The sequence below is a fragment of the Perca fluviatilis genome, chromosome 2 (assembly GCF_010015445.1).
Source record: "Perca fluviatilis chromosome 2, GENO_Pfluv_1.0, whole genome shotgun sequence".
NCBI lineage: Eukaryota > Metazoa > Chordata > Actinopteri > Perciformes > Percidae > Perca > Perca fluviatilis.
The window spans coordinates 23,847,852-23,860,921 of NC_053113.1; the positions used below are offsets into that span (position 1 = coordinate 23,847,852).

The 13,070-nt window shown below is 39.0% G+C and overlaps 1 protein-coding gene across 2 annotated transcripts in view; it reads left to right on the plus strand.

Moving 5' to 3' along the window:
• kcnab1a (potassium voltage-gated channel, shaker-related subfamily, beta member 1 a) overlaps window positions 1-13,070 on the plus strand; it is a 116,169-nt gene that overhangs the window by 5,516 nt on the left and 97,583 nt on the right. Inside the window, exon 1 of one of the 2 annotated variants that reach the window (XM_039777756.1) lies at window positions 2,041-2,801. The exons of the other annotated variant lie outside the window; for it this stretch is intronic. Within the exon in view, the coding sequence (XP_039633690.1) occupies window positions 2,527-2,801 (275 nt within the window). The 5' untranslated portion in view covers window positions 2,041-2,526. Of the gene's footprint in view, window positions 1-2,040; window positions 2,802-13,070 lie in introns of those variants that run through there. 2 annotated transcript variants of the gene reach the window in all.

Consider the following 13,070-nt stretch of genomic DNA (forward strand, 5'->3'; position numbering starts at 1 on the left):
AAGTGAGAAAAGTGTCAAATTTAGACAGGAATAAAAAGCAGATGCACTTTTGTTTCTCATAATGCAGGATTCCCATACTCACTGCCATAACCCCCAACTGGACCCCATTACTGACCTCTCCCTGATCTATCCCTCAGTGACTCACCTGCCGACACACGGAGCAGCTGAAACGTGACACAACTGTAAAATAAATAGTGAATTGTTATTGCAAAAACAGCAATTCTTTGTTCTCTATTCTTGTTCTTCTTTACTTTATATGCATTGAATGTGTGTGCATACCAGTATGTAGGCTCCATGTGTATGGATGTGTATGTTTCTAGTGACTATAAATACGTCATAAATACACTGGCATTGCATAAGCTCAGCTGACATTCCTGCTGCCAGGCAGGATCAGTTTTTCCACCCATCCTACCGGACAGTGGACACAGCTGACCCTCTGCCTCAGCCTCTCTCTCTAATTCTGTATTGTGTGTTTGTACATGTATCCGGTCGTCTTTGCATTGATACAATCAGTTTCTGCCACAGGTTCATCTTTTTTTCAGGTTTATTATGGGGGTCTGGTATTGGTCAGCTCTGGAATATTTTACCCTTACTGTAAATATTTTCCCTTGTGGGATCAATAAAAGTATTTTTTTATTCAAGTTTAGAAAAAACTTAAAATTGTGGTTGTTTTAAATATTCTGTGATTGCAAGCCATTTATTTATACAATTTCTTTAGTCATATGGTTATTACAAAATTTTAAGAAATGCATCTTAAAGAATGAAACATTATTCTAGGATTAACAAAAATGGAAACAAAAAACATAACCAGGTTTATACACAGTTAAGTTTGGACCCCAAAGTTTAAGAAAGAAAGGACAGCCAAGCAGTTACGTGATACCTGCAGGAGAGAAGAAAGTAACTCGATCCTGACAAACAAAAGTTAAATAGAGGATGGATTTATATTACGATAAAGAACTTCAACAGCACATGCACAACTAGTTCCATGTGTCATTACATCATTGCTTTGTTTGTGTGTGCATGTGCATGTTGGACCCATCCATGTTTGGGTTGTTTGGCCAAGTAATTTCCAAAATGATTTGTTGAATACCAAGGATGAATGTGTGTGTGTGTGTGTGTGTGTGTGTGTGTGCGTGTGTGTGCGTGTGTGTGTGTGTGTGTGTTTGTGTGTGTGTGTTTGTAGAAAGAGTGACAGTGTGTGTCTAAACTCAAATTTCCTGATATGGGAGAATGGCATTCCTCATGATTCCCACAATCCACTGAAGGACCAGACGTGATGTCACTCCCAAGAGGAGGCCAGAGGTGAGATAATGTGTGTGTGTGTGTGTGTGTGTGGGGTGAAAGAGTGGTAAATCAGGCCAGAAGAAAGAGGCTTCCCCATTTCATTTTGTGGTTCATTTAATTACAAAAGCACTGCCCAGACTGTTAGCTATTGTGCATAAAGCGTCTTGTGTGAGAGTGTGTGTGTGTGTGTGTGTTTATTTTAGTTTGTTATGGGTGAAGCTCCAGTTTGTTTAAAGAGAGACAGAGAAAGGAAGGGCAGGGTAAAGAAATTACAGACAAAAATGGATAAAAGTGATTACTGTAAAAAGTAAATATTAAAGGATTATTAAAGGTTGAGGATGGAAAAGTGAGTAAAACATGCACACGTGTGATAACAAGAGATGGGTGGAATCAAAGGAAATAGCGGGAATGCTGTAAGAGAGACGAGAGGAAATCAGGAGTAAGTGAAGGACTTGTGACAGGGAATACTGAGAGACAAAGGAGGAATGATGGGCAAAGTGAGAGAGCACAAGAGGGAGTTGGAGAGAAAAAGGGTAAAAGAAGGGAGAGAGAGAGAGAGAGAGAGAGAAAAAAAAAAAAAGTGAGAGAAATAGAAAAAAAAAAAAAAAAAAAAAAAAAAAAAAAAAAAAAAAAAAAAAAAAAAAAAAAAAAAAAAAGGAAGGAAATAATGTCCCAGATTCCCATGCCATTTAATAGTGAGCAAAACCAAACTGAGCTTATAATGTAGACTGGCAGAGCAGGGGGCAAAGTGACAGCATGAGTGTGTGTGTTGTGTGATAGAGAGAGCAGAGGAGAGAGAGCGGGATATCTGCATGTGTGTATGTGTACAGAGAACATATGTGGCACAGCCCATGGAGGAGCACATGTAAAGAAAAAGCCTGTTTCCTGCACATGATGTGCAGCATGCAGACAGTTTGGACTCAAGTTTAATTATGGACCCTTGAATACTGTTTTTCTCTTTTCAAATGATGTTTTTCCAAGTTGGATTTTCCTGCATTGCTTCTTCTTTTTTCTTATTTAAATAAGAGGAAAATACTTAATATGGAGCTTCATCCAGAGGAATACTTTACTTTCCTTTGAGCGTTAATCACACACTCATACAGTAGAGTCCTCTGCTCCATGTAGCACTGCGTGGGCGAGGCGGCCTACCTGGATTACTCTGAGCGTTCATGTTTTTGGGACAGACTCACAGAAGACGGGAGAGATTCAAAGAGAGGATAAAGTGAAGAAGAAAGCCGAAAGATGTACTTGTACAAAACAACATGCCCAGACATCCCCAACCCGAAGCAGAAGGGGTCCAGAGGTCAGGGCGTGGTCCAGGCCCAAGGCCCGGGTCAGGGGAGGCTCGCTAGGCAGACGTCCACAGGGATGGGGCCGCGACCCTACGCTCCTCTGATGTTGTGGACACCAAACAAATCCAACAATATGGTGCAGCTCAAACAGCTGGAGGAGTTTCTCAACTTCCACTCGTTGTCGCTGCACGACACGGTCAAGAGCCAGACAGGCATGCTCTACAGGTAACCTCACTTGCCTGTGTGTGTGTGTGTGTGTGTGTGTGTGTGTGTGTGTGTGTGTGTGTGTGATTGTAGGACTTTCCTTTTAGCAATAGTCCTTAGTACTCACAAGACTCACATCCACAGGGTAATTTGCTGCCAACAGCATCACTGCTAAAAGGGATTGATGTTGACTCTGCCCACTGCTGACTTGAGAGACACTGAGTTGTTTACAAGTTTTAGTGTGTATTAACTGTAGATTCCTCTGCATCGTTGATATACCTATTATTTTATCACAAGTCCTCCAAACCATATGACATATGAGGTTGATTCTTCCTAACTTCTAAAACAACCCATAACAACAACAACACTTTCATAAATCAACACCCGGTTACAGGAAATTCCACCCACGTGTCTTTCGTCCTCATCATGGATGTATTATAAAAACTGGATACAACGTTCAAGGCGGAGCCCTGTTCAATTCTATGAGAGTTGCTCAGTGGCGCATAAAGCATGAATCGGCACTTCCGGTTTAGCACCCCGCTAATGGGGTTTAAATTATTTAATCATGCGTCTATTCTAGACTTTCCTAAAGTTATCGGACCGGTAGTGATAGTGGAAGGAGTCATTTCGCAGGGGTTTGTGATGGTAAAAATGTTGTATCCACTGATTTACAGACGTCTCTTTCGCCATGTAAGGATGTCTATGGAAACATTATTTTTGGGCCAGAAGGAATCACGTGATGGGCCGGCAGTTGCAATTCAACCGTTTGGCCATTATGTTCAATTTGCTTCAAAGCCCGGCACACTTACTGGGGGCCTGTTCCTCATATCTAAACCACAGAACGTAATGGTCCTGGTTTTAAACATGTCGTTAAAGTTGTGAAACGGTAGCAGTTTGGTTTGGTTTGGGCTCCAAAACTACTTGGACATTTGTTATGTTATTCACTTCCGGTTGTGCACATGACACAGTGACAGAATTTCATTTGTTCCAAAAAGTTAAAAAACAACAACTCCTTGGCGCTTTTATACTTCGTCACCTTACTTCTTGCTTTGCTCCCATCATAATTACTATGTCCGCTAGAGGGCGCCGCCACTAGAAATGTAAATTTGAGTTGTAAGTGCTGCTTGAACAGTGTAGGAAAGTCTCTTTTATCATCTTTGGTTCAAGAATCGACTTTTGATAAATCAAATCGAAATGTTATGTGTGATGGATTCTGGATAGTTGGATGGTGCCTGGTTGTGGGGCTTGTGGTTATTTGGCCACTGTTTGTTTAAAAATGCCTTGTTTGTATGATGTTATGTATGTTTCCTGGATGTTGTGTTCACCTTATTCTTGTTCCATGGACCTTTTTCACAGCAGACATGTTGACTTGTCATAGTAGGAAAAGCACAGCTGGAATTGATAACCTTAACGATGGCTCAATTCCATCAAGTGTCCCAGTAAGCTAGTTCAGTGAGTCAGCATGCACAATACCAGGGCCTCTCCTAAGTGGAATGCAGCCATCATTAATGGTTTTGAGTACACCTGTGCTTTTCCTACTATGACATGTCAACATGTTTGCCATGAAAACGGTCTATTGGAGATAAAAAAAAGAAAGGTTTGTACACCAGTAACTGGAATAAAACACACAATGGAGATCTGAGGTGTGGAAAAAGCTTTAAAAATGTTTATCTAGAAAACCAGCATGTTTACCAAGTGAGCCCATATACTGCATCTTTGTTTCCAACAGTTATAAGGTCAGCCATGTTATACAATGCAATGTCCACTGCATCATGGGGACTATTGATCTCAATGTGAAACCCAGTTGACTGATCACTAAGGCCACATGTTAGTGTGTTGTATGAGTACTTGATAGAATGCAGTAACCTCGATTTGACTCATTACTCAATTACTCTTGACAAATTCATTCTTGAAATAAACAAAAAGAGAGGAAAATGGGATTTTCCTATGAGTGCACTCATTTTGTAACGTGGCACATTTTCCATGTTCTTTCACAAGCTGTATTGAACCATATTTAATGCAGTGCACACATTCACACACAAATAAATCCTGTGGCATGACAAATAAACAAACAAACCACATGAAGCCCAAAACATTAACTTAATGCATTTTCTAAGTTTGATTATAGTGTTTAAAAGTGAAAAACCCAATCATTGCAGTATTCATTATTATCTTGGACAGTTTATCATTGACATGTACGCACATTTGTATTGTGGATATACTAATGCTAATGTGTGGAGTAACTCATGGCAATGTTCAGTTTTTGCTACACAGTCCTTTTAGCTGCACAACCAAAGCATTTTAACTGGACATGTGTTTCAAAGCAAGTAATGTGTCATTAATAGAAGTAATACCAGGGTCATGTATAATCAGAATGTATACATGTACAGCACCGAATAAAAAACATGGTTTAAATCATCCTCCAAATAGCTCATGTACTGCAAGTTGTTAAATAGTTGTTGTTTTGAAGATGATCTACTTCATGGGCACTGGTAGAGACCCACTACGCTCATGTGTTCTTTGTTATTCCCTCTATTGTTATCTGTGACAAAGCCTCATGTTGGTGAGTGGTTTTAGTGAGTGTGATCGGGACGTTGTGTAGATCACTGCTCAGCCTTCAGGCTAGAAAGCAACATGTAGCTGCTCTGTCTTCGTTGTGTTGTTGTTCTTGTTCATCTTGAATAAACCATGTAATTCTCCGATAAAGTTTCTGTTGTTGGTTGTAGCTTGTGATTAACCTTTCAAGTTTATTTATCCATGAAAGTTGCCTGAACACGAATGTCTTCTATGGACACCCCCTGCTTCAAAACCACACATTCACTGCTGTCCTCTATAAGCATTATTAAACATCTAACAGCACCACATGAATAATATCATAAATACAAACTCCAGATTGATAAAATGAATGAATAAATACACCCGTAAAAGTGATTTCATTTTTTATTTCAGCATACGTAATACCAATCACACAATAGCCAAATAAGGCTCCACAGTGTTGATTAGAAATGAGGTGTCCGTGTGTGTTTTATATTTGGAGAGACTGCTGGCTTAACATTTCCATGAACTGTATTTTGGTCATTTGAACAGCCTGTTCATTCCCCAGGCGCTCTCATCACTGATTCTGTGGCTATATTCTGCAAACATATTTGACTATATTACAATCAGTCTAAACTTGTGTTGGTACAGAGGAAATTACAGCATGGAGTGTGACTTTTCCATCACCCCTTTGTGTCCACCAATGGAGAGAAAGAAAGGGGGAGTCGGGGAAACAGGCCATATGAGCCATGTGCTGTTAGCATTTCACCTTGGGACCTTGGTATATACAGTATGTGTACATGGGCCTGTGTGTTTTGGTGTGTGTGTTTGAGTTTTTGTGTTCATTGCCATGGCAAACTAATAAAACAGCTGACTGCCCGATTCCTTTTCCAGGTCACTGTGTATCGGTGGTCAAGACCTGTGCTGGGCACTTCTTCCACACAGAAATGTAAATCCTTTAACTATAAAACAACTAAATCCAGCCATGAATTTACCCAAACAAAAACCTTCACCTACAAAATATTAAAATGAAATGCTTTTATTAACATATGAACACCCCAGAGGAAGAGATGCAAATCGGTGAAGTGCCCTCAGTGCCCTTCCAACAAATTTTCCTTCTGGCTCTGTAGAGAGAGGTGAGTCGTGACATGCCAAAGTCTGAGGAAGCATTTCCTGACTCAACCTATTTGGCTAATGACCCTTTAAAATAAAGAAATGTCTACTTATGGTACACCTTCATAGGTTTCTGTGACAGCTCCACCAAAGAGTGATTTTTATTCTTCCTTCTGAATACTTTATAGTGGTCTGAAAGTGGTTTTATCCTGCAGTATTTCACAAAAAAGATTGGAGAAAAGTAGTGAAAAAAGCTTGATTGTGTAGTCATGTAGCAGAGATATGTTATATGTACAAACCTCAAACTAACTTAAAATGTAAACACAATTTTGGACTAAGAACAATGTCCTCACTTTTTCTTACTGTTTTGATTCAATTTAGTGCTTTGCAAAAACAGACGTGCAGGAGCGCATGCACATCACACACACATGCATGGTTTAAATTTTTTGATTCATTCAAAATTATACAAATAGCACAGATGGAAAGAGGAAGAAGAGACAAACATACAAGCTTATATGAGCCTCAGCTTCACAGAGTGCCCTCACATGCCCTCCAGTTTATTATTCATGAGTGTGTGTGTGTGTGTGTCTGTGTTTGGGGTGTAGGTGTGTGTTTTCAGTTGTGAAGGAGCATCTGCGTGTGTCTTTGTGTGTCAGTTTCTTCTGTGTGCTTGACTACTTCATTGTTAATGTGCATCTTGACCATGTACTGTAGGCTATAATGACGTCTTACTGTGTTCAATTCGGAACATATGCATTCAACATTTCCTCGGGGGAAATGTGGCAAACGTTAACGCTAATTATCCAATCAGGGTCAGATACTGTCACTATGTGACACTATGTTAGTGAACTGTGATAAGAAAGCAGAGATCAGCAACTTTGTTCCAGAAAGAGTGGATTTAAAAAAGATCTTTAGAAACTGACTTTGACAGCCAGCCAGTGCACCTGTCGGTCAATGCTTCCACCATCTGCCATTTTTGAATCACTTCAATGTGAGGAAGTATTCTGCTTGCCTTGGTTGAAACACTCTAATATTGAAATGAACTCACAGTTTGTAGGAAATTAATTAGGATAAGTTACATCATTTTATACACAGTTTCTTTTTTGTTATCAAGTTTTTATTTATTATTTGTAAAATGTTGCATTATGCCATTGTGATGCAGCAATACTTGGTCTGGTTCAGTTTCTGCGCTTTTTGTGAGCTTTTGTGATGCTTTTGTGATGCTTTGGTGAAATAATTAATGTTTTGGCATTTCATTTAAGCAGGTAGCTGCTTCAGCTCACACAAGCAGTTTCCATGTTTTCATTTGGGTAACTAAATGAATATTAAGCTGAAAAATAACTATTGTGTTCAAACAGCCTTTTCTGTAAAAAACGAAAAGCATAAATCTAGTACATCCCCTTTTAACCTAAATGGCAAATGCACTCTGCTGATTTTTGATCACACAGACCGAATTATCATCATCAATTCAATCAGCCTAGCGGGAAAATAGATTAATCAAAAGCCCATGATATTATTGGATACAGAGCAGGGAATGCTGGGTAAAAGAGTGACAGTGAAGGGGCATTTAGACCTCCAGGGGGCAGAAGATCACATTATGAAGCATATGCCATGTGCTGAGCATACTAGTGTATGTGTGTGTGTGTGTGTGTGTGTGTGTATGTGCAGACAGTCTGGATGTTTCACAGACCATCTGATTAAATAAGCTCTGTCCGCTGATAGACCATGGTGTGAAGGTGACAGAGTTACAGTGTCCCCACAGTTGTTTCTCTACTCATCTGTCACTCACTTTTTCTTCTTGCCTCTGTTCTTTGCTATCTTCTTATTTTTCAGTTTTTACATCATTTAATCCTTAAAAAAAGTGTGTGTGTATATATGTGTGTGTATATATATATATATATATATATATATATATATATATATATATATATATATATATATATATATATATATATATAATGGGTGAGGGTGCATTGTAAAATTATTCCTCTATAGTTTCACAGGTTTTAACTATTATCGAGGAATGCTATGAGGGAGTACCACCAAACATTCTCTGACACCCTTTGGAGCCCTTTTGCAAACATGCATATGATTGTTATTTGCTCTAGTGATACATTTTATTTTGCATTCACGCTGTTATTCAAATTAAATTATAAATGGTAATGGTGTTACACCATGTTGTTCAGGAGTTACAGATGTTTGCTATACTCACCATCTGATTTAAGTAATGAGTAGTAAAACGTTAGTAAAACTTGGCTCTGTGGGACTGTTTCCGAGCTCCACATTACTATGAAGCAGGAAGAGAAAATCAGAACGAATATAACAGTGCTATGTTTGAACCCCAATTAAGAGAAAGCAACAGTGAATGTTTACTGACTACAGCCAGTCACAAGTCTGTCCTCTATGGACTGGAGCCCATGTGTCCAAGGTGTTTAGACTCTGGTGTCTGCCTATGTAAGGATAAGCTGTCCAGGCATGCAACTTTATTTATTAACAGACATAAACAAGAGTGAAGTATTGGAGATGGAGATGGAGCGGTGAAGAGAAATGAAAAATAAGCTAAAATACAAATAGAAGAGGACTATTAAAAATGAAAAGAAGAAATCAGATAATATTATATTTGTAATACTACCTAAAGGAAGCAAGTGGTGTTCATGCTCAAGTACAGGAAGATGGGACTGAGGAGGTTATCATTCGTCCATATGTAAAAGTGATTGACAGCTGTTCTATGCCCTGAAATCTCCACCACAACACCATGGTTCTGACTTAAAAATCATTGCTATATCTGTGTGTGTAAATCTCTCTGTATATAAGTGTGTGTGTGTGTGTGTGTGTGTAGTCAGTCTGTGTATTTAAGCAGAGCCTAATGAAGCTGTAACCAATCGACACTTGAGAAACAGTGAGTGAAATTGTGCGCTCAACCAGTGATTCACACACACACGCACACACACACACACACACACACACACACACACACACACACACACACACACACACACACACACACACACACACACACACACAATCAGACACAGACAGGCATATAAATGCGTCAATTGCTCATCCTTTATTCATCTTGGAAAACAAGTGAATATTTAACATAGGAGCTGGTATCCTCACTAAATACTTAATCGGTCAGACGGTCACAGAAGTGTATGTGTGTTGTGTATGTGGAGCCATGCATCCAATAGTAGGCTATACATACTAAAAATTACAGTAGCTATCTTTTCGTCGTTATATATATATAATATGACATCTATTTTATTGGTTGGAAATTCCTTACACTGCAGTTTCAATTGGCAAATCAAGTGTGTGTGTGTGTGTGTGTGTGTGTGTGTGTGTGTGTTTGATTTATTACATACCCATTAGCTTCAACCAGATTCAGGCAAATTCAAACTAGACTGTGTTGTTTGGACAGAGAGAAAGAGAGCTAATTTCTAATTATTTGACAGCATGTTCAATTAAGTTACACACTGTTAAAGCAACAAACTCCAGAGGATTTTAAAGAGTTCCTTTATTGCTTTCAACAATTTCCTGTATCTCGTGGTCACATATCCGGCATCTCCTCCAGTTTTCATTGAGTTTCTTCAAATCGGTGAAACAGCAACCATCTGGATCGTAACGGCTGACACATGTTAGTCTGGGTTGTGAAAAATAATATTGCAGCCCGGACGGCACGAGACGTCAACGTGTGCATACAGGTGAAGCCAGGTGAACTTCACATCCTCCAATTAGCATTAAAGAACACAACCATATTAACTCGTCACTGTACACTGTCAGGCGGTGCAGGACACGACTCAAATAATAGAAAGTTAGTAACGTTATTCAAGTTAAACAACCAGGGAAAGAGTTAGCTAGTTTTCTAATACTGCTATCATCAGTTAGGCTACTTTAGTTTTGTAAGGCTTGCTAGCTAGTAGCATTGAAGCATTGAGAGTCCTGAGACAACAACAAAAAAAATCGTCCCAGTAGCAACTGCAGTGGAGAATTAGCTATACGACAAGGACAGACTACTTGGCTCCACAAAGACGAGGAGAATGGCGTCTTTTTAAATAGCGTGAGTCAGATCCTCTATTATCATCTCTCTGTCTTATTGACTCACCGTTCTGTCTGTGTTTCTCTTTGCTTGCTCTGTGGCTTTATCGCTGGTTAAATGTTGCTGTGTAGTACAATTTGCTGATGTAATTGAGGATGTTTTTGTTAAATGTAAGCGACTCTACTGTAGGCCTACCTGGTTAGTGTGAGGTGTTCATAGAGACAGACCCTGATGGGGGTTTTAATAAGTTTAGATTGTCCCCATTTTGCATTTAAAGTAGTCAAGTCACTTATTCAAATAAGTGAAATTTGTGATTGCTACTAACTGTACTTACTGTCTGTGTATAGCCTAAGCTGTGCAATCCTGTATGATATTGCGCTTTTTTTTCCTAATCTAAATCTGTAGCCCAAATGACATATACTGTATTTACTAATCAGTAAAAGCAATTAGCCTGCCCTCATTCATATGGGGCACGCAGTTCAACAACACCACAAACTGCAGCCTCCAAAATGATCCTACAGTTGAATCAACACCTCGAGAGAACAGTTTCAACAACATCATAACCTTCATGAAGGGACGATTTATTGCAGGACTGTATCAGACTGCTTTAGTTTTAGCTAGGTATACCTAATAAACTTCCATGAACTGAGTTTTATATCACATGACCAATGTTTTGAAATTTAAGATGAATCCAATATTAATTACTTAATACTTAAATATAATAAATCATTACAGATGTGGCAACATTGCTAAATGTTTAATTATATTTTACCTTTTTGAGCTCTAATTTAGAGTCTAAAATAAATTCAGACACTATAATATAATTTAGTCCTGCAAATTACTGAAACTGAGTTAAATATTGATTAAAGTAGTATTCGAGATCAATATGCTCATTTGAGAGCAGGAGGAGAAGGAATTGTCTGCTCAGACAGAAATGCTTTAAGGTAATTCATGTTTAATCATTCTTACTGATCGATCATCTTGTGCACCGCCTGTTCTCTCACACATAATGTCTATTATGTTGGCTATTGAGTAAGCTAATGCATGTTCTTAACATGATTCTCATTAATAAAGCAACTCTACAGCTGAGGAAATCAGCAGGACTCTCACACGCAATGCTGTAACTCTACTATAAGTTATAACTAGGCCTATAAGTCTCTGCAACCACAGACATATACACGCATGCACGCATGCACGCATAGACCTCTTGTGTTTCACTTGTGTCAGCACTAGCCATCTGAGTGAATCAATAGGGCATCATTTTGTTCTATGGACATGCTCATTTAGGAGAGTGCCAGACAGTCACTGTGGATCACCATGCTCAGCTTACTATTGAGAAAATAAAACAAAAAGTCTGCTTTTATTATATCTGAGAAAAATGAGAGAGATTTGGGCATTGGCAAATAAAGAAAAATCAAATGACATTGTCAGAAGGTGCTGAAGTATGCGCTTTAGCCTGTTGATTCATATTTTCCCTTTTTTTTGTTGCTGTATTGCTTTTGCTTTCTTAACCATATAAACTTTTAATTTACTGGATACAGGCTGTGAAAATAAGGACAACACATCTTCTACTAAGACATAGATGATCCATCTGTCAGACATTGTTTCTCTCCGCTCTGGTCTTTAAGTATCGCTGCGTCGCTCATCCCCTCTCTTGGTATTTGTCCATTATTGATGAGAGCTGATATGTTGTTATTTAAGAGGCAGCGCTCTCCTTGGGTCTCACTGAGGTCGCCTGAGGATAACATCCCAGTGGAGCTTCATCTTACTCTCCCACACTGCTTTATACAAAATGAAAGGAGTCGACCCAGCTTTAACTTTAACACGTTCATCCTTTACTTTAAATATATTAACTGATGTTCAGGGTTCACTGTAGCCTTTGCCAAATCAGACCACAGCCAAAATACCACAACTCATAATGGTAGCGGTCTGAACTCACATTCATGTAACTCAATTTGAAATCCCTGCAGGGGACTCAATAATAGGTACGTTTGTAACAAGGATGGGATATGAGACTGAACTATTTTCCGCTCACCCACTAACAGATCTTCCATCAAGATAACCGCAGCAGTTAAATGCCTAATTTGTAATGATGATGCAGTTGCACATGAAGAGTAATAGCGTGGGTGTGTGAAGAACCCTGAGAGGCAAAATGGAGACACTTTTATAACATGTTTAACAGTTGTGTGGTGCAGTGGGTTAGTTACAGAGAGGAGATACAAAATGAGAGTCTTGGGAGACACAGAGAGACATCAGAAGAGAAAGCCAGAGAGATGTCTTGTCATTTGTTTTATAGTGCTGGTTGGTGGATTCATCACTAGGGGGAGCCGTGGACCTACTGTCACTGTGACAGTGGACATGAAATCATGGGAATACTGGTGTGCTCCGTTGTGTGTATGAGTGTGTGCGAGAGAGAAATAACACTTGTCAACAGTAGATTTAGCACCACTCCCTTTTGTGTTATTTTGACAAAGCTAAAGTTACACTTCCACACAAATACCATAGCACCAAACTGTATTTATGTGTGCACAGTTTGATATTTGCAGGGCACTATTTCCTCATTGCATTTATTGATTCCAGTTAAAAAAAACAAAAACCTGTGCACT